Here is a 22,565-nt window from a genome sequence, read left to right as displayed (position 1 = left end):
TAGTGTCCACAGCTGCATTCCCCAAATTAACGAGGTAATAGTCCTTCTTTTTCCAATACTATTTCATTTAATTTAAGTAGGAAGTACACTCTTCTGTCACATCCTAAATAATGCAATGTAGACATAGAAACCTCAAAAAACCATACAATATTGGAAAAAGCAGGACTTGGCAGGTTCTACTGCAGATTCACAGTGAGTGTGATATTACCAGTAGAGAGCATGCTAAGCCAAAACACTGAACTAGTGACTGTAACAACCAAGGGCCTACCTGAAAGGAAAGGACAAGTTTTAAGGAAATAGAAGCCCCTGGTGCATCAATTTACTGGGACATGTTCTTTGAGGACACAAGAGATTAAAGAAAACACACAGCCATCAGACCAAAATCCTGCATTAAGGAGCTCCATATCTTTGGAGGATGGCTCATGCCATCATGAACAAGCTCCTCATTAACTAAAGCCAGAGGCCATAGCCCAAATCCGATCTAGAAACCTCTTGGCAATGGTAGTGCACCATGGGGCACGAGGAAACAGGACCTCCCCGGCAGGACCCCTGTGCCTGGATGACTCCAGAAGAATCAGAGCAAGCTACTGGTGGGCTAGCTCGCAGCATGGGGGGCCCCCATGCTCAAACACAGCTGCACCTTCCCATGTAAACACGCCTTGATCGGCTTGACATAAAAGGCACATTTCAGCAAATGTATTACAAATGGGAGTAATTCCATCGAGGCGGGAGCCCACTATTTATTTTCAAAAGAAATGCTCATATTTACTTGACTCCGCCATATGATTTTCAATATCCAGCATGGATAAAACCTACAGATGAGCTGTGGTGCTCGTGAAGGAAAGCTGTGAGCGTTGGCAAGCGGGGGTCATTACTGCGAGGGCTTTTGCTGTTCTGGAAAAGTTTTGGAAATGGTTCAGGTCTCCAGTGCTGGAGAGGCACACTAGCTGGGCTGCGCTGGTTAGGAATTTTGGCCACTTGCAGCCACGGCCTTAGGCATGTTTCAAAGTTAATTCTCGAGAGAAATGCAGATCCATCGTGCTGTTCTTCCAGCTACTGCTTTCTCTGTCTGCCTAGCATGAGTGCACATTTGATTTGCAATTTGTAGGAGTCTGCAGAGATTCAGAAGTCTGCCTTGGTGGTCCCTGTGGGGGCTGTTTTCGCAAGAGCTCCTTATATGCTTTTGTAGCATATTAATTTCTATTATGACATAATAGAATTTTTTTGTTGTTTTTTTAGTGTGTTGTAATAGTATACCTTGAAAAAGTTGAATGAGGTGACATTGACTGAAGAAAGAGATTATATTATTATCATTTAATATAATAACATTAATATACATGTTAATATATTAATATAATATATTGATATATGTTTACTATTATTATATAAGGTATTATTATTATATAACATATTAATGATATGTTATATTATTATTATTATTAACAGATTCTAACAGATTATATGTTTAGAAGCATTCTGTTGTCGCCAAATCCACTGTTCCTCATGGCACTTTGTATAATAAGACACTGTTGCACCAGTTCATTTAGAATTTCACCTTTGTAAGCATAAATGCTAAGAATATGGATTTGAAAATAAAAACCTCTTCTTTTTTTCCCAAAATCTAAACTATTCTAGAATGTATTTGTCATTAGATATACTAAATGACCAGTTTTAGGAATGGAATGATGACATAGCTTTTATAACGAGTATTAAAAGAAAAAAAAAGAAATACTTGTACTTGTTTTTCCCAATATGGGTGCTAAATGCATACACCTATTTTCAGACATATTCAGAAATTAATTTTGACAAATCTTTAACATAAGAACAACCAATGCTTTGGATCTTTACCACTCAGGTTATTCATATGATCCAGTCTGCAAACTGCAGATATTTATCCAAGGCACTAAATGTTTTAGCTCAAAGTTTGCAAAAAAAAAATCAAAATAAGGTCTCAAAGCAGAGACTGTGCTTACGCAGCACGTTTGACTTTGTGATTCTAGTATGTCAACACAATGTGTTTCAAACACAATATTGATTTGTACACATAGTGATTACATACACTATGATATTTCTTTTACAGATTTACAGATTTCCTTTTAGGTGTGAAATTACCCATTTTATTCTGCTTTTAAGACAACACTACTATATATGCTGCACAATGTCACAGAGTATCTCAGTGTCAGAGAAATCTAAAATAAAATAATCTGATTTGTAGAGACTTGTTCCTCACTGATTACATATTTTTTCTAATATCATAATAAAGGTTTTTTTTGTATATTTGCATCTGTGTAAATAACACAGGTCACTTCAGGCTCTTTTTATTCAATAATAGCCTTAAAGGAAATACGTGATTTGTTTGAAATATTTTTACTTTTCTGTTTTATTTAACTCTCCTTACATTTATTTGTCTCCAAAGAGAAAACACACTTCATTGATATGCATGTGGAGGAAGACAATATTCAACGCGTGAAATTCAATATTGCATAGTGTAAAATAAGGATCCATTTTCACTCTATTTTCTTAAGCTCTATGTTACCCTAAGCTGCATTCACAAACGTTACTCAGGTCTCACACGGTTATGTCTTGCTCATAATGATCAGTATAGTCAATGGTCAGATTCCTATGGATTTTGGAGATGAATCCTTGAGTCCTTCTCAGTACATTTAAGCCAGCCTTTTTCTCTGACCAAAACCACTCACCTGTTCCTGCAGGACTTTAAGCATTGCTTGTGTGTGCGTTTGCTCTTCCTTGGCTTGCTCCAGTTCGGATTTTTTGTTATTTAATTCCTCCTGTATGCTCAGCAATTGCTGCACAAATAGAAGAAGTTTGTGGTTAGCACAGTCTGGATCCAAAGAAGATTTAAATCCACAGTTTGATAAAATCCTAATTTCAAACAATGCTTTGCAGGATGCTCCTACATTTATTATTTTTACATAATCTGCTCTGCCTAAATGGACTAGAGGTAAATTATTTTCATCTGCACCTCCTTCTGCAGCAGTGCTCCACGAGTAATGCATCTGTTAATGTGCATTAAGCTATTTGTTACATTAAAGCACAAACTCTTGGTACAGTATATCACCCACAGAGGGACTGTCACATTCATCTGAGCCAAAATCTTATTTGTAGAAGTATACGTGGTGGTTTTAATAATACTAGGGTAAACACTACAGTACATAAATAATTTAAAAGCACAGCCCTTTAATATAATTAGTCACTGGCCCAAAGCCATTTTCATTCTATGCAAAGCAATATTCTGGAAAGCTTTCACCCTGAGTTGCCAAGAAGAAAGCTTTCCTTTTTTGCCTTGTGCTGTTTTATTTTATTAGATCAGTATTGCTGACACCCTACAATCAGTATATCAGCCATGAAGTCTGCTGATCTGCATCATCCAAACAAAAAGCTATGACCAAGGACTATTTTTATTAAGATAATTTCTGGAATATAAGGGCATATTTAGAAGTCCACAGCCTCTCATCTTGAATAGCTCTGTGTTCTGTGCAGATTTATTGTGACTGTCAAGAACAGGTCAGTAGATTTAATTAATTCCAAAATAATTATATATTTCTGTATTGATGTGATGTATGTTAGACCCTGCTAAGAACAAGAGAAGACAACCGAGAGATTAAAGAGGGAGTATATTGTGCTTTCATAATCAAAAATGGAAAGCCTAAATTGCTGGGGCAACATATTGCTCTGATTACACTCTTTTTTAAGGATGACTAGAATGAACACTTGCTTTAACAACTTGGTTTAGTGATCTTTCACTTTGTAAGCATCCAAAGCTTACTTTATGCATTGTTTGACACTCCATTACTCTGGCTCAAGCTGATGTTGCAGGCGTTTATCATTTGGTCAGTCATAGACCAATAACCAAGAAACAGACATAAACCCTGTCCCAGCACGCTGGAAGGCCCAGGCATCAAAGGACTCAGTCTCTGTTGAAGCACCAAGGTTGTTTTAAGAGTAGCTTGGAAACATTTGTCACTTCATGGCTTTTGGCAGAGGGATTCGTAGTGTACTCCAGCTGTAAGTGAACACCCATTCAATGGTTGGAGTCAAGTCATTCAGCTACTGAAGTAAAAATCCATGTGGGTGTATGTCTGACTGTATCTTCTATACAGTCACAGAATCATAGAATCACAGAATATTCAAGGTTGGAAGGGACCTCTAGAGATCATCTAGTCCAACCCTCCTGCTCCAGCAGGGACACCCAGAGCACGGGGCACAGGGCGGCATCCAGGCGGATTTGGGAGATCTCCAGAGAAGGAGACTCCACAGCCTCCCTGGGCAGCCTGTTCCAGGGCTCTGGCACCCTCACAGGAAAGAAGTTCCTCCTCACATGCAGATGGAACTGCCTGTGTTTCAGCTTATGGCCATTTCCCCATGTCCTATCGCTGGAGTCCAGCTGGTGGAGACTCCACTGCCTCTTTCAGCAACGTGTTCCAGTTCAATCACCCTCACAGTGAAGAAATGCTTTGCTGTGAATGCATCTAGCCCCCTATGTGCTGGGGGAAGTTCTTCATTGCTTCTCCAGAAAAAAACAGAAAATCTTGAGGCATGAGATTTAATCATCACTATATCAGTGCTGCTAGGATTAGGGAGTACAGGGAGGAGTGTGCAGGACCTGTTTGCCCCACGACTTCTGAAAAGAGTGAACGGATATTCAGAACTGAGGAGAACATCACCACTTTCCCTACCATCGCCTTTTCTTCAGATATTTTACTCCAGTTCCTGGGAGACATGTTAGAGTCCATCCATCTGAACAATATCAAATCTCATCTAGGAGACCTCAAGTGAGTTTTAAGCCCTCTGCTACTGGAAAGTCTTTTCATTATTTAATGCCTGTCGTAAATGGGAGATCAAATCTCACTTCCAGGCTGAATTTGTTACACATCTGTCACTAAGACTGAAACCTCCTTCCCTATCCCACCCTACCACTGTTCTCCCATAGACAATTCCTATGTACAGAAAATCAAACTGCCACTGCTTAAATCTCATATCTCCCGCCATGATTTAGTCCAATTATATCTTTCTTCCTTGAATCCTGACTTTATCTGCTTTGTGTTTGAGGAGACAACTTCCAAAATTGCCTGAGCTCAACAGAAAGTGGAAGACAGTCACTGAAAGCACAAGGAGAGTTTCTCACTGCTCTGCATCCTTGTACTTGGCTCTAGATTAGGCAGGAGCAGCAGGAAAGCATCCAATGTGCGGAGTTTCCCCATAGTAGAAGACTGCAAACCTTCTGGTCATAGTATGAGCTGGAAAACACTGGATATGAGACAAAACTTCGAAGTTTTAATGGTTAAATTTTTAACTATTTCAGGCTTACTGTATATGCACAGGCTATGTTGAAAGGTCTTCTTTTTCATGGGGATAGAAGAGGCAGTATCTGTAACTACAGTACCACATTACCAGTCACATGTAAGGTGTCACAGCACTGGGACCTTCCCATTGAACCCCTTAAGATGCCAGAATTGCAACTGCTGGCTGCCGTTCCGTGGACCTTTGACCTTCATTTCTTTTCCTTTCCTCTCTAAAAGCTGCAGAATCTACTCATTTTGCATGGATCAGGTGCTGAGATCTCTTTTTCCTGAGTGGTTGATACCACTATGAAGAAGTTATAACAGAAACTTATATCTGCCAAGTAACTTATCTTTTGCTTTTAGTCTTATTTTGGGAAATGACAACATAGCTTTGACTGAAAAATATCAGTCTGAGACAGATGACTGGCATGAAAAAATTCATCACAAAACCACAAAGTTGGGCAAAATCAAAAGTAAATCAAACATGGTTCTTATACTGAGAAGAATGAATCAGGTTTCATAATAGGGACTGTTGTCATGCTCATTTGCAAACAGACAACCACTCCATAAACATTGTAAGGAATGATGTCAGGATGCTTATATTTAATTATTCAGAATTATTTTGCTTTTCACATAAATGTGTTTATTAAAAATTGATCCTATAGATTTTCCCTCTGCCTTTCAGATTACTTGCAAATGTATATTACAATCAATTAAAATTAAAAATGAATCTGATTTGAGTTTACTGCTTGTGCTGTCTGATCCTGCTTCTCTTTCTTCACAACGTCATCTAGCTTTTCTGCCAGAATTTCCCCCTACCCACCCATACACACCCTGTTTCCCACCTGTTTTGTCCTGCTGGCTTGTCTTGGAGCTTTTGCCAGCAGAAAATATTCCTTTGCTATCAAAATATTCCGTCCTTCAATCTCACCTCATGTTTCTGGCCATTTTCTAAAGTACTGGTGTCCCCAAACTTTTTGGCAAAGATCTGGAATTCTCTGTCACCAGCAGTTCCTGAGTTCTCTCAGAAAAAGGAAAGGCTTCTTAGTTACACACTTGGTTACAACATTTTTCTCTTGTCTTACAGATCAGTGTTTTTGCAGTTTTGTGTGATTCTTGGGTCTCTGGGGGTCTGCTACAAGTTATGCAATATTTTATTCCCTGAGCCAAAATCCCAGTGACAGGAGGCAAAGCAGCATCTCCTGGTGGAGATGCAGTGCTGTAGACCATTATCTTTGCTGTAGCATGTGCCCATGGTGGGAAATGGAGAGGTTGGCTGTAGCCTTCTGCGAAAGTACATAATCCATATAAAACTTGACCTGAAGAAAACCTGATTTACTGAGTGTAGTTGTGAGGACAGGACTTTTCAGAAAAGTCAGAGAATGCTAAGCGTTACACTCTGAAAGAGTTCTCCAGGATAGACAAGAGGAAGGGAAGAAGTCAGCATCTGAAATCATCGGGGAAGTGTGTCCAGGGCTGAGTGGTACATGAAAGGGGTCTGGAGAATGTCGTGCAATGCCAAAGAGGTATTTCACAGGAACAACCCTGAGCATCCTGCAGCAAGGCATCCACACAACCTTCACTGGTACCAGTCTCAACTGGCAAACTCACGTGGCCTAGAGGCAACCACAGCCATTTGTCACGGTGGCTGCCAGGTGGTTCCTAAGAGATGAGATCCTGGGATAGACTCATGTCAGACTGGTAGACATCACTGGTAGCTCATTATTGGCATTTCCAGAGAGAGAAGAGAGGAAAGGAGACAGAATTCACCCACAGGTGATATATCCAGAGCTAAATCCATGTATTTTAGGCAAACAACCCAAGACAGCTTGCTTGTTTCCAGCATCAGCCCTGGAGCTGCTCTGTAGAGAAATAGAAAACATCACTCTCCAGTGCTAAGCTTGTTTCATTCATGAGAACCAAATTCTTGCCTGCACTTAAATGGGTAGCTAATTTCTTTATAAGGGAGTGTACAGTGTATGTATGTATGTTTTGTTCTAATTTTTACCACATTCCTACCACCAATGCTGATTCTCTATCAGTAGCAGTTCAGTACCGCCCATATTTCGTAGATATCGAATGTGCAGACAGAAAATTATCATCTTAAACCAATCTGCACAGCGTCTGAAGCATTAAATATAGATGGCATTATGAAAGGCAGCTGAATTACTCAGACTATGTCGAATGTGGTGCCAGGGTGGCCAAGAATGCTAACAGCCGAACAACACACAATGACTCAAAATACATGAGAATCCCTAAGGGGAAAGTAATAGCTTGCTGTTTCCTATCACTGTGCAGTCCTGAAATACTCCTTCTCTTTCCTCTTCTCCTCCCTGCCTGCAGCCTTTAATTTCTCCCCAAAAGGCAGTGTTACATGTATACTTTTAAATATAAATTATGGACGTGCACACAAGTGCAGGCACACACACTGCCTAGCAAGAAAGAGAAACCTCTCAGAAGGAAAGCATGGTTTCCAGCATGAAACCATCGACTTAGTATTCTATGAAATCGGGCCAGATCAGAAGAGACCACAAAGCCTGAGGCTGTACTTAAGATATTGTAAGGCTGACAGAATAATAAAAAAAGAAAACCAGCATTTGCCACAAGTTTAACAGTTATACAGCTGAATGGTCCTGCCCCTGCTATTTTCGAGATGGCTTTCTCTACCACTGCTTGAAAAGAAACACGAAAAGGTTGCAAAGATCTTAAAAGAAAGAGAAGTAAAGAAGATCAGACAAAAGAGCATCTCTGAGGTGGGAGTGCTGACTTTGATCATAGGTACCAGTTGCAGCAAACCTGCCCAGTTCAGTCACAGGAAGGGGGCACAGTCTCTTCCTCCAGTTTCTGGAGTAACTACAGGGTATCCAGAAAAGATCTGTGGCAAAACTTCAAAAATGAAAACATCAGTCAGGGAGGGATACTCAGCCTAACAAAGTCAACTGGTTGCATGGACGTATTAGATACCCGGTGAACTTAAGCAAAATGAATCTTCCTATCCAAGTAATACTTGGTGGGCAACATATTATTCTCCATTATCTACCTATAGGAAATATTTGTACCTCCCTATACAGGAAAAATGGGTCAATCTGATTCACTAGATGCCTAAAATGATGTGCCTGAAATAGGCAGGCTAGATCCCACCCAAGGTTATCATTTTCAGTCCTGAAGAAACTAAGGCTTGAATAATAAACACTAACTTTGGCAAAAAGTTCTTACTTGTGTAACAGGGGCTACCATTTCTCCTAAATTACACTGGAATTAAGAGATCTGAAAAGTATGAAATTATAGTCATTGAAAGGACCTCAGAAACCATGTAAAGATTATGACAGCCCACTTTTAGGCTAGCAATTTCTGGAGTTTTACTCTTCTGTCCTTTTATCCTCTATCCCTCTCAAAGCAAACCTCACTGTGTCAATTCCGTTTTTATTTTATAGAAAGAAAAAGAGTTTATAGTTTGCCAAGTGGAAAAGGGCAAACATTAGCAAAGGGAAAAAAGTGTTTCAAAAGTCTATGAAACTATCAACAAATAAACGGGGGAGGCATGGTGAATTTTTCTTGACAGAATCCTCATTAGGTAGAAGGAAGAGAAATAATGAGTCAAGTGACACCTTAGGTACATAACATATTGCAAAATAAAATTACAGATACCTCTGTCAATACTTCCGTGGACTAGCTCTAAGGTTGTTTTTCTCTGCTTTTAAGCAAGATTTTATATCACAAATGGCCAGCACATGGCAGGCTTGAATAAAGAGAAATTGACTTCCCAGCTGAGCAAATATGCATTAGTAACAAGACACTGATGAGGCCAGACAAATCACCAAGGAAACAGAAGAATGTGAAAGACAAGTCCAAGAAGCTTTAGAAATGAGCCCTCAAGGACGTTAGCCATGTCACCACACTAACGGTAACATATTTGCTATACTAATGTATGACAAGGCCTGATTAAAACACAGAATGTGATTGCAGGTTTTTTTGAGGAAGTAAAATGAAAGATTATGTAACAGTGCAATGTTTCTCAGTCCTCCCATCTCTCAGGATCCACTGCCAATCACATGAATTATAGGGATGGCATCATTAGGATGGATCTTGCGGCTTGCTACCATATTTCAGTCCAAGACCTGATCCCCAAAATCTGGACTTGAGATGAGGAAATCAACAATCCAGTTCCTGCTTCTCAGACATCCACCTGTAAAGTGAGATTTGCTGATGCTCTAATCAGAGGAAAAATTCATGCTAAACATGTTCACTCCATGTTAGCAGGTGAAAGCCCTAAGAAGGGGGCAGGGCACTGGACATACCTGATGTACCCTTACCTTACCCATACTATTCACCCTCCAGTGAAAGGCTGATAGAGAATAGACACAGACTGAAACAGGAAAAATTCTACTACATACAAGAAAACCATTTTATAGTGAGGATAGCCAAATATTGGAACAAGAGCTCTACATCCTTGGAAATGAACTCAGCTGCACAAGACCTTGAGATTTGAAAAAAATCCAATACTGACTCTGCTTTGAGCAGGGGATTGGCATATGTGACCTCCAAAGGTCCTTCTAATTTACCATATCCTGTGATTCTAATGAAAATTTAATAGTTAACAGATAATCAGATTTCATTTATTTTGTTTCTATGAGGTATAGTAATTCACTCATGCTAAGTGCAAGAGGTTGTATTTGGGCTGGACAGCATATTTACAGAGAACATGGCTGTTTTAGAAATTAAGCTACAGTTTTTATTTATCATGTAACTCTGGGCATCTCTTTTGCTCTAGTCAAGAAAGTCAAATTTTCTTTGGACAGTTATAGGCCATTCCAGAAAATGAGGAAAAGAACCTAAGACTTTAGAGACCTTAAAGTATCAGTCCCTCCTCTCACAAGTGTAAACCTTCCATCTTGATAATATCTATTAATATCTAAGGGTCTACTTAATCCTAATATCAGAGATCATCCTCTGAGATCTGATTCTCACAGCAGATTACATGAGGTCTTTGATTTTGATGGTGCCTAGCAGAAGAGAGAAGTCTGGCCAACAACCAATCTCAATACACCTCCTCAGTGAGGTTCTCATCTACCTTTGTTAAATGAGGTGACTGCCATATTAGATAGTCCTTGACTTTTACTAGCAACAGGTGAGTGAACAGATGGACTTGCAATTTGCTCTGATTCTGATCAAAGGAAGAGGGCTTTTGCCCTTGCTTCTGTTCAACAAGCCAACCAGGAGGCATCAGGTATGAGGCATCAGGTATGATCCACAATCAAAAGGACACACGATCATCTGTTCATAGCCATGTTCTCTTCTCTAGTGTTCCACCTGCACCCATCCATTGCCAATAACCACCTGACCAGGCAACAGCATTTGAACTGTATGAGTACCTGTATTCTTTCTTAGACTGCAAAAGCGCATGATAAAGCACTCTCCTTCTTAGCAAAACAAATCTTTTTTTTTTTTTTTTTTGATTTTCATATTCAAGAAGAAATAATTAATTATTTTTAAAGGAGAATAAAAACACACACCCAAAAAAATCCCCCAAACATCTGACACATTTTGGTTAGGAGAACAAATGACATCAGGGAAGAGTCATTTTGCCCTATGTTATTCTCATTGAAACAGAACTCCAAGTAATGAAAGCAGAGATACTAGCAATGAAAACATCAAATGCTTCTGGAAACTGTGTAATCAGCAAGACATCACTAGTATTTAGGAATCTTTTAAAGAATTTGTGTACAACTGCTAGACTGTAAAACTTATGAGAAGTGTACTTCACCAACATGAGACTACATTATCACGTCAATGCAGATACCACTTGATTTGTTTTGTATTTGAAATGAAATGTGTGCACAAGATTATTTCTCTCCGATGTGCTTATTTGTGCTGTCACTCTCTGTTTAGCTCTACCAGTGATATCAGGCAAGATGCTACAATAGTTCAATTCTCTCCCATTTCACCACTTTCAGAGCAACTATAGAGAACATGGTGCTTAAAAAGCATCTGCAGGTCCTTATTTACTCTTCCTCGAACACTGCTGAAGTGGTGGTAGCAGAAGTAGAAAATTAAATACTACTTTCAATAAGAAAATCTTGTTAAATGCAGAGGAGAACCCATTTGGCTTGTCTGAGAACTGGTAAATAATTAGCACTTAATTGCCAGCTGCTCTTTTTTTTTTAATATAATCAGAAAGGCTAAGTATTTTCTGAAAGTTAAAATGTGTTCAGTTCTGTATAGAGTGCTGAAAAGCACAGAGGAATATTTAGGGAAAAGCACAAAGGGAATATTTAGGGGAACATTTCTCCCTGTCTTGAAAGACATATTTCTTACCAGATTCTGAATATCAACCGTATGAACAGAAGAAGATAAGAGATAGACCTGGAAGAAAAATTCCAGGTATTGAGTACAGTTCATTGCACTTATCTCTTATCTGTCTCCCGCAAAAAAACATATATATATGACAATATTGCCATTATCCGTGCTACTTTTATGGGAAAATTCCTAATCAGAATTCCTATGGTGAGAGTAATAAATACATTTCCAACTTAATTATTCTGGCCTATTTATTCAGCAGGTAGAAAGCAAATATAAAGAGTAATGTTTTTTATCTCTTTTATTTACTCTCTTCTTTAATGCCGCATTTGGAGAAGAATCAGTTTATAGTTGTGCCTAAGTATATTTGGTAGGTTGTGTGCTGATGTTTAGTGAGCTCTAGGTAGGTGGATAGAAAAGATTACAAAGCCACTTTGCATTCAGAATATATTAATAAATATAACTATAACATGTTCCATCTACCTGACAGTGATGTTAACCTCATCATTAAGCTGCAGTTAGCTCTTGTGTACTTACAGGTAAATGGTTGCTATTGGTCATAGCCCCCCCCCGTAGCATTGAATTCGTCACTTTTCAGCCATCTACAAATGTGACTTTTGACATTTAGGAAGGGTTGCATGTGAAAGAAATGAATGAATGCAGCATTTTACAATTGAACAACAGTGAAGTATCTGAGAGCTGCAGAGCTAAATGTCAACTAAGGTATGCTGGAATTTAATAGATGGTGGATTGGACCCTGTGCCCCATGCTCTGGGTGTCCCTGCTTGAGCAGGGAGGTTGGACTAGATGATCTCCAGAGGTCCCTTCCAATCTCAACCGTTCTGTGACTCTGATTCTGTGATTCTGTGATAACTGTTTCAGGAAAGATAAGACAGGAAAGACTTAAGCATGTCATCTTTCTTGGAAAGAAATTTGTTAACTCTGCAAGGAGATGTGAACCTGGCCTGGCACTAGCTCTGCTCTGGTGGAAAGAAAAGGAAAGGCAGAAATCCAGCTCACTTTAAAGGCAGCACAATGAGGTCAACACTAGTTACTTTCCTACTCAAAAATTTCCTAACTCTACATCAGATGTATTTTGTCTTGCTTAGAATACAGAGACACAGCCTTGTGTCAATACATTTGTACAAGAGGGGCCTAATCTGGTGCTCTGTGACTGTCTTTACTGAGGAGGTGATGTGCATACCATAGTCTTTATCACCAAATATATACACTGGCCATCTTCCTTCCAGGGAGCAGCAGCTATGAGGGATCTAGAATGTATTCCAGCAGGTTTGCCCACTCTCTAGATCATAACCATGAAGCATGCCACAGAACAAGACATCCCTCCCTGGATGAGCGTGCACTTTGAAAGCCTGAAACAATTGCTAAAGTCACCCGGCATTTACCAAAGACCTTTCAAATGAGGCGTATAATTCTCAGATGCATATGCTAGTTATTGCACTTGCTAAATGCTAAGTAAATTATAAAATTGGAATTCACTAGATAAGAAATGTCAGGAGAAATGTGGCCTTTGCAGTAAGATCCTGTGTTGCACACAGAGCAATGAAATTAGGAAAATATTGAATAGGTGGTGATTTCTTGTGTGCTCTGTCTAGAGCACTGACATATAGAGTCAGTGTTTCTGAGTTATATGAAGCAAAACATACAGGCAGGACTTCTGGCATTTCCTAGTTTCTGAGTGCTAAGGTTTGCAGTCTTCATCTTTGTTTGAGTGAAATTTACACCATTTGGGGAAAAGGGAAAAAAAAGCTAAGATAAAGCAGAGCTTTTGCCAGACTGCATCAAAGTGACACCCACGTGGGTCATTAATATGGTCAGAATCTGGTGAATCTCCTGCTGAGACTTCCAGAGCTAGTGCAGTTACTAGCAGCAATGACTTATGTCAGCTCTGTGCCTTCCACCAAGGGCTCTTCTACTGTTTTTGCATTTCCCTCCAAGCACTAATTTCACATCAGGTGTCCACATGTGTCCTCTCCCTGTCTAGTGGCCACACGGTTAGGCTCTTATGTGCCACTGCCAATGAAGGGGAGCAAGAGCTGCTGCTGAATGAGTCCAGCTAATGAACTGGGACCTTTGGAGAACTGGGCACTGAGTTGCCTCTTAAACATCCAAAATATACCCTGGCACATGCAACAGCAGAATGGTAAACACTTGTATGTGTTTTTCTGGAGAAAATATAGCCAGAAGCATGAGTTATACAGGAATTTCTGGATCATTCTGGAAGGCCAGAGCTTAATTTCAACCCATACTGAATCATGCTCAGGGACTTGTGAGAACATGCTCATGGAATATTTATACCATGCCATGAAGCACTGTGTAGAATTTCCAAACTATTGGCAAACAAGCTTGTCAGGAACCAGTACAGATGTGCAAGCATGGTATCACACCTTGTCTGAGTAAGCCTGATGAAAAAGTGGAGCTAATTAGTTCTAGTAGAGGTCAACATTAAAGGAGCTAGAACATTTGCAGGACCTGAGCGATGCTCTGTGGAGTTAGGACCTACTTGAGCTTTACAATATTGCACTGGTGGTTGTGTTATGGATATGGTTCATGAATAAATCTGTATACTCGGTAAAAATGTAAAACTTGCAAAGACTAGTGCTAATGAGTTCCATCTTCTAAGTAGGTGAGATTTTTCAAAGTTTTGCCGATTTAAGGCAGATCTTTGAAAGGATGTAGAAACCTCATCATTGAGTCAATACTAACTGAATATCAATTTCTGAGTCTGTTTTTCAAAGCATAAATGTGACAAATGTGATTCCTCAAGAATTTTATTTACTGGACAATAAAAATATAAAAAGTAGATCTCTTGTTTTGTTCTTGAACAAGCTGAAATGTTTTATTGAGAATTTTTACTCCACATGGTTTATGTTAATGCAAGTATTTACAATTTGGAGAGGTTATATATCCACTGAAAAATGTTTTGCAAGCATTAAGCTACACTATTAGATGATATTTTCTGCATTACCTGTAGTAATTCATCTAGTAAAACAGTCTATAGAAAGGGAGACTAGATTTCAAAATTTCACACAGCTGTGTTGTGCAGTATTATAAAAATAGTTACAACTAAAACATCTTTCCTTATGATCACAGACTTTCTGACAGAATACCAAACACTGCTAAAAACCAGAGCCGTTCAAAAAGTGATCTGCTTGGTACGTGTGTTCTCATATAGAAATAAATTGAAGGCAATACCACCTATGCAGCAGTGACAAGTTAATTCAATTTCCAACTCAAATTCAGGTAAAGTGTATCTCATTTGTTACCATGGATACAAGACATTATTTCCATTTGTTTGAGATCTCACAGTGGGTATGAAATTGAACTGTGACACAGTTTTATGGAGGAAGTTGACTCAAAACCCCGTAAGTTCAATGTCATTAGTCCAAAGGATTTTCATTTTTAGACACAATAAATAACATATTGCTACTGCCATCTGGAAGGTACCCTTCATAAGTAAATATCTACGTGATTTTGCTGATGATACTTTGGAGCAGTAGGAGCAATGGAAGAGAAAATAAACAATCATTTCATCAATCCTCCAAATGTGGTAAAGAATCCTGAAAAATGACCAGATGGTGGAAGTACATTAAAAATACATTGATGTTGTGTTATTTGTTACTGTTTGGCACCAAATATGTTTACAAAAATTCTTTTGATTCGAAAAGTGGATCTATTTTTCTCAGATAAATCTGCTCTTCAGACTACAGCTCAAATCAATTGTTCTTTAGTTTTTAAAGCTAGAAGAAGGGGAGGTTTATAAAGAGCAGGGAAGAATAGAGAGGAAGAAAGGAGAATACAGCCTTTAATGCTGACATACATACAGGCTTCAAGAATTCAGTGGTATTCAGTTTACCTTGTCTGAAATTAATTTTAATATATACAAAAGGATAAAAGGGAATACAGATTTTCTTGTTAAATTATTACCACTCAAGTTCTGCATATTTGTTTAATATTTCATAGACTGATTTCCATAGATGCTGAGCACCTGCTCTACTGATGGATTTCAGCTGAGGTTGTCAGCTCTTAGCGTTTACAAAATCAAGCTGTGATAAAATAGTCCACCTAAATCAAAGGTTTACTTCTAAATATTCATGGCTGAATTGCATGAAAAGCAAAAAGGTCATGAGACGTCATGAATATGGCTAATAATTGAAATCCAAAGCCCTGACAGTAATCATGAAGCTGCTTACTTCACTGATAATGCCCCACCAAATATTCTGAACTCCACCTCCGGTGCTTCTATGCTACTGCCCTCCTCAGCATATTGTCAGACTGGATTATCTGCAATGTCTTCTTCAGCTCCTTGGGCCATCTCTAATTATATCCCTTTGGGATATCGGTTTGACCCTAAGATGGAAACTAGAAAAATTCAGTACCCACAGCAAAGTGACCATGCACATAAAAAATCTCAGAAGAATAGAGACTGAAGTGTTGATGGTTCATTTAAATGGAAATATAAGTAAATAATTCATTCTTGGTTATTGACTTACAATATTATCATTGCTTGAAGTTATAACAGCAATCTTTTTACATTCTACAGACTTGATTATTCTTAATCCAGACTTTAAGTAGAAAACTAATAATGCAAAATGAGTGCTCCAGCATTTTAATTTAGTAATGTTTTTGCCCAGTTTTTACTGTTTTTAAAGGAGAACTAGCATCAGGCTGAAATTTAGCACAGTATTTATTATATATGTGAGTAGATTTAATGAAGCTGATGATATTTCATTTTTAAAATCATTTATATAAAGACAAGACTAACAATAGTACTCAAGTATATCTCTCAAAGTACACTGAAACCTTAAGAAATTCTGATTAAGACTTTATTCTTTAGTTCACAATTTTACCAAATGAATGATCAATAGTTTATTTTCTCTTTCAAAGAGTGTTGAGAACGACTCTACTGTACCATAAACCATCCTAGTTTGTTAAAAGACTGTGAGCTTAGGTTGGACCTAGATGTTCATAAAGACACGCATGGAACTGACTAGGAGTGCCTTCAGCTCTGTTATTAGGTGTTAAGCAGGATTTTCAGACTTATTGGATTTGACCAGTTCTCTGATGGGAATACAATCACTAATCTGGTCATGCATTTTGTACAGAAATGACTGCTTCCTAGCAATGGAGTTTTGAGTCATTAAAAGAATTTAGTATAATGGAGTACAACACGTCCCCCTCTAGAATCTAGCCAATCAGGAAGGACACAGAAGCATACGTGTGCCTTTAGGACATACATGGAGGAGGCAAACTTAATTTTTGCAGTGATATACATGAGAAACTCAAGTCTAGAGAAAAAAAAAAAAAAAAAAAAAAAACCAGCAGTATGCTGGCACACTGCTCATGATCTGTTGTGTTGTAGGTGAATATATGTGCTGGCACAGGACAGAAGTTAATACAAGTGTGTGTTGAATGAAATGTGCATACGTGTTAATGGATAGTACAGACAAAGTAGAGGCAACGGTCTGGATGTGCTTGCTAAGACTTGCCTTGTACAACATCAGGAGCATACTAGCAAACAAGCAAACATACATAGGACAACTTATATGAGCACCCAGTGTAAGGACACACTGCAGCTTCTGGCTGACTGGAATTAAAGAAAAAGTGTTTCTGCACTGCATCACTTAAAGCATTGCCTGAATGTAATCACGACATCCACGGATCAGGATAAATAATAAAAGTTTGGAAGATAATACTGAGGTTGCTATCTTCTTTTAAGTAAGCAGGCAGGCAGATTGGATAAGCTGAAATTGTCCAAATCATCCTCAAACAACAGTAAGCAGAATAAAAGACAGTGCAGAGAAGTGGAGATGTATCTAATGATGCAGATTAATGTTATGCTATCTTGGAAAAACTTCTGTGAACTTTTGGTCAGATTTACTGCGAGCTGGGCTCAGTAAGTAAAATAGGCGAAATGGTTCATTCCCAAGCAGAGCAAGCATAAACAGTTTCCTTGAAGGAATGATGGGTTTATAGTATATGGATTACTAAAATGACTCTTCCTCATCCCCATTCCCCCATCTAAAATCCGTAAGACTTTGACTCTGCAAAGAAGTTGGGATTGGGCGTTCAAGAGTCATAAATAGTCTTGTGCACAGCATTGATTCAGGGAACACTCTCCTAGGAAAAGAAAACCCTTGCTACTCTTGCACAGCAGTACCTGCTGCATGCCTTGCATCGTCTGCTGTAGGAACTGCAGCTGCTGGTCCTTCGTAAGGCTTTCTTCTGTTCGAAAGAGCTGTCCTTTCTCTTGTTTCAGAAGCTCCACTTCATTCCTATAAGCATCCAGCTGCCACCGAAGGCTATCATTCTCTTCCTTAAGTGCATAAGCTTGGGCAGCTAGAGCTAGGAGAAAATGAAAATGCAAAGAAATCAGTAAAAAGGATTGTTTTCTTACAAATAATGCAGAGGACATTGTCAAGGGAAAAAACAAAATAGGACTGTAGGACATTTCAGAGCAGAGGGGAGATCTAGCAGAACTGAAAATGATCAGGTTCTGGCAAAGACTGTCACTGGGAAGTTATTTTCTGGGGTGGAGGGAGCCATAAAGCAATGCCGGGTAATTCAAACGTTACTTGTAATCCAGCTGCTAAATTCAGACATATTTTTGGAAGAAACTGCCATGCAGTCCAAGGAAAAGTACTCATCAACTTAGAACTTTTCCCAGTGACATTGTAGGATCTGATGCAGTTGTTTAATATATATACAGCTGTAGCAGCCAGATGTTCCAATCAGATCTGCACTAAGGAATTTTTACTACGCAGAGTTTTCTGGATTCAATCCCATGAGAGGGAAAGCACAGAAATTCCTCTCCAGTCTCTTCATGAGCTACTTCATAGCAATAGTTATGAGGAACCATTTAGACAGAAAAATGATGTAATGAGTAAAATTATATAAAATGCAAATGCTCAAAAAAAAGTGTTGGCACTACAAGAACATTACTACATTAAAGACATTGAAAGACACTTAAGTCATTTCCTTAGGAAGCTCCATTTGGCCCCTTTTCAATTTAGAATGGCATTTTTATTATCATAACTGATAGCAGGTGTTTGTGAAGAAATCGATTAGTATGCAGGGATGGAAATTACATTTGCCAAATGACTTGCACACTCTGCAATATAAGCCGAAATTTGTGCAGGAAAAGGCAGAAGGCTATAAAGTATGCATGAGGAACATTATTTAAATAAAATATCTGAACATAAATACCTATAGGGAAGTGTGGCATTCATTATTTTAGGGATGTTGTTATCATCTTATAGAAGAACCCACTCTCGGTGGTACTTATACTTGGCAGTATCAGTGGTCATTTGGCATAGCAAACTATGATACTCTACTGTTTTCCTCTTGGAACCTGATAACACAATACCATTACAGAGCAGCTGTAATTAAGAAACAATCATCTACCATAACCAATTCTATCAGCATTTGGTAACTGAACCACATAACTGATTTGCCTTCCTGATTAAATGAATTCAGGAATATTACAGAATTCTTTCTTGCCTACCTACTATAACAATACGGTTAAACTCCAAATTACACAAAATCGTATATTAATGTTAGGCCTCTCTTGACTAGACCTTCCATAGATAAAGAGCCCCTTGTTTCCTGTGATAACATGATTCAATGTTTATGAAATTATATCATCATTTAGATAGAATGTCACAGCATTTCATTACCAATAAAAATATATTAACTCTGGGAGGATAAATTAGTCTTTTTTTTTTGGATAAATTTTACTATTTTGGTAATAAAAAATGCATTTTCTGAAATAAGGTACGGTTAGCTACTATTCGAATACACACTTTGATTGGTCATTGCATCTAATTTGGCTATTTTACAGTATCTCCCTGGAAGATTTAGCAACTGTTACTGTATTGTTATATCAAATTAAATTGTTCTGAAAAGCATGTAATCACCCTTCCATGACAAAATTTGCCCTCAAGATTTTGCAGTGATGAGTCCAATGGGCAAACAGAAAATGAAGTCTTTTTTTCCTTTTTTTTTTTTTTTGTAAGAGCTGACAAACTAGACTTAAAAAAAAAAAAAAGTCCAAGCAAATAAAAATCTCAGTCTAGCAAGTTAAAAAAATTGTGTTTTGCATTCAAATATAGATTTGAACCAAAAATCTAATCTTTACACTGTGCGTCCTCTTTGGAGTATCTACAGGTAAAAAACTGTACAAAATAACCCATTCACTTCCATCCTTTTCCTCCAGCCAATCAGACTCTTTCCAAATTTAAAAAAAATATATATTATGCAATATGCAATTCTATCCAGAAACTGTGTATCCTTCTACTCTCTGATGGCATCAAAGATGATAAACATGGAGCTATTCATGTTTTAACAGTGTCTTGGAAGCAATAACTCATCTGCCTGGTATCACTTAAGCTAGATCTGAAAAAAGTTCAGAATCTTACATCCTAATCACTGCCTCAACTGAAAGGAGGATAGGAGGAAATTAGGAACTATATTCAGCTGAAGTTTAGGCTGCTTTATCTGATAAAAGCTGCCATGGAATATTTTATCAGTCAAACCACGGTCCAATTCATTTTCCTCTTTTCCTCCTGGGTAATCCAGGCTAGTGGGATTAGCTGGGAGTGGGACTAGGGACAGACTGCAGAGTCTACTACAGAGGCAGCAAATTGGTTGAAATAGAAAGGGCTACTTCAATAAGAACAAGCAAACAACAGATGATAAAATATCCCAGACAATGTGAAATAGGGGAGTGAGAGTAGAGCAGAGTTAAGCTTGAGACATTTATTAGTATACTCAGAGATATCCAAAATGCATATCAGCATTGTTATATCTTCTGAAAATCTGTCTCGCCATTCATGGTTAGAAACTAAAGACAGAATCTGTCTGCAGAAATACGCCCTTAGATAAGGAGAATGCAATGCACACAACATCAGTATACTAAAATATCACAGCCTTTCATATGAACAAATTATAGAAAAGAGTCCAAAAACTATATGGAGATCATGCACATAGTTCTTTTACTATATAACTGAAAGCTTCAAATAGGGGGTCCCTACCATCTGAAGTCAAGGTGACAAAGAAGTTGTGAAGTGGAGAATAAGACAAATAAATATATCTGGTTAATGGTAGGTTCCATTTCTTCTAGATCTGACAATCTGCTTTAAACAAAATCAAAATAGTCTTTGTGTTGACCTAAAAGACCATGATTTTAAGATATCATATTTCAGTAAATTAAAATTTATATCATCTTGCATTTAAAGTCATGTTTTCTTTGATTCCTAATGAAAGTTTATTTAAATTTTATCCATATAAAATTCTTGAATAGTACTCATTGAATATCTCACTGAAAAAGAGATTTTTCAAGAAAATGAAAACCACATTAAAAAAAATCAAAATTTACAGCATTTTTTTATTCATTGATAAAACTGTTTAGTGTATTTTTTCTGTTAAAAAAATGTTTCAGCCTTGTAACTTTATTCAGTTCCTCTCAATCCAGGTTTTTATGCCATTTTAAAATCAGTAGTTCAGATACTCATCTACAGAATCCCTCTGTGAAACACGCTAAAAAGCTTCTTAGGGTAAAGACAATGAAAGTTGAAAGCATTTACAGAATAGCTCTATTGAAGGAAACTAAATCAAAAGAAACCTCTGACCGGAATCCTAAATAGCTGCCTGTGCTGCAAATGGAAGAGAATATTTGTACCCAAACAAGCACAGCTGGCAACTTGCCCAAGATGCGGTGTGCAGCACTTGCACAGAGGGATGCAAAGAGATACCTTCATGGTCTATCTGAAGAGAAACAGGTGGAGGAAAATTAGACATATGTGAACAGGGGAAACTGGCTCACTGGGTTGAAGGACACCTAAAAGGTCAGTGGGATTCGCTTGTGTCAAGGCAGACACAATTTGGGGAGAAACTCGGTGACAAACACCAACTCCATCTGGTGGATCCATGTCAGGAGCAAGGTTAGACCCAAGCAGTGAGACGCTGATTAGAAATCCACTAAAATATACGGGCGTAGTTATTGACTCAGAGGAAACAAACGATGACTTTGCCTTTCTAGGGCATCTCTCTCAGATAAGGTTAGACATGCGCTTTACTAATGAGCGCTGCTGATTTATGCCTGTTATTTTGAGCTGGTGATTAAATTTAACTTAATCTATAATAATTCCCCCTGGTGCTGATGTGCAGTAAGTCTTAGCAGGCAATACAGCATAACTGTAACATTTGTGACTCATGTGATAGTGGCCTGGAAATAACAAATTACAGAATATAACTATTTATTACAGAATTCAGAGGAAATTCAAAAATTTCAGCCAGTTCTGTCATTATACACTTGGGCTGTACATTTCTTAGGTGATATTCAAATAACACTACAGTTAACACTAATGACAAATTAATACTTTGCATATCAGCAACATTTCTGGTTGAAATACAAATCCAGTCTGCAGATATCTGGAAATGCTATCTGAAAAGAAAAAGTAAGCAAGCAGTAGCAACAACAGTATAAATTCCTAATGTAAATTATTTTGTCTTTTGTCTTACTAGCAGAGTCTTTTTTTTGTTTGTTTGTTTGTTTATTTGGTGTTTTTTTTGAGACACGGAAAAACTTGGTATTTAAGTAAATCATGTAACTGCAATAGTCTGTGTTTATCTGCTTATCTTGTGATTTTTGGTCTAAGCTATTTAGCTTTCTCAAGGCTGGGGAACTTTGTTTTGAGTGTATTGAAACAAGGAGGTGGATCAAAAGACACGAATATATTCCCTAACCGCACTGCAACTGGAGTTCTATTAATGCCATTATCTTAATTTTCTAACTAGAAAATACGTTAAAATGGTAAAATGTCCTTTTGATAACAAAAAGAAAAGCAACAATACCTGACAAAATGATGGCTCTTATTATGGTAATTTTTGTCTGCACTATTTCCAATGCAGAACATTTCCAATGTCAAAAAAAAAAAAAAAAAA

General features: G+C 38.0%; 1 protein-coding gene across 1 annotated transcript in view; it reads right to left on the bottom strand.

Moving 5' to 3' along the window:
* LOC112943358 (ecto-NOX disulfide-thiol exchanger 1-like) overlaps positions 1–17,966 on the bottom strand; it is a gene marked incomplete at its 5' end in the record, with an annotated part of 43,484 nt that extends 25,518 nt beyond the window's left edge. Inside the window, 2 exons of the mRNA XM_026034501.1 lie at positions 2,700–2,807; positions 17,782–17,966. Of these exons, the coding sequence (XP_025890286.1) occupies positions 2,700–2,807; positions 17,782–17,966 (293 nt within the window). The remainder of the gene's footprint in view (positions 1–2,699; positions 2,808–17,781) is intronic.
* Positions 17,967–22,565: the final 4,599 nt, after the last annotated feature.

Source organism: Nothoprocta perdicaria, unplaced genomic scaffold (assembly GCF_003342845.1).
Source record: "Nothoprocta perdicaria isolate Ctin4 unplaced genomic scaffold, notPer1 scaffold_145, whole genome shotgun sequence".
In the NCBI taxonomy this organism is placed as follows: domain Eukaryota; kingdom Metazoa; phylum Chordata; class Aves; order Tinamiformes; family Tinamidae; genus Nothoprocta; species Nothoprocta perdicaria.
The sequence above is the reverse complement of the archived record's forward strand: the minus strand, read 5'-3'. Positions and strand labels throughout refer to the sequence as shown.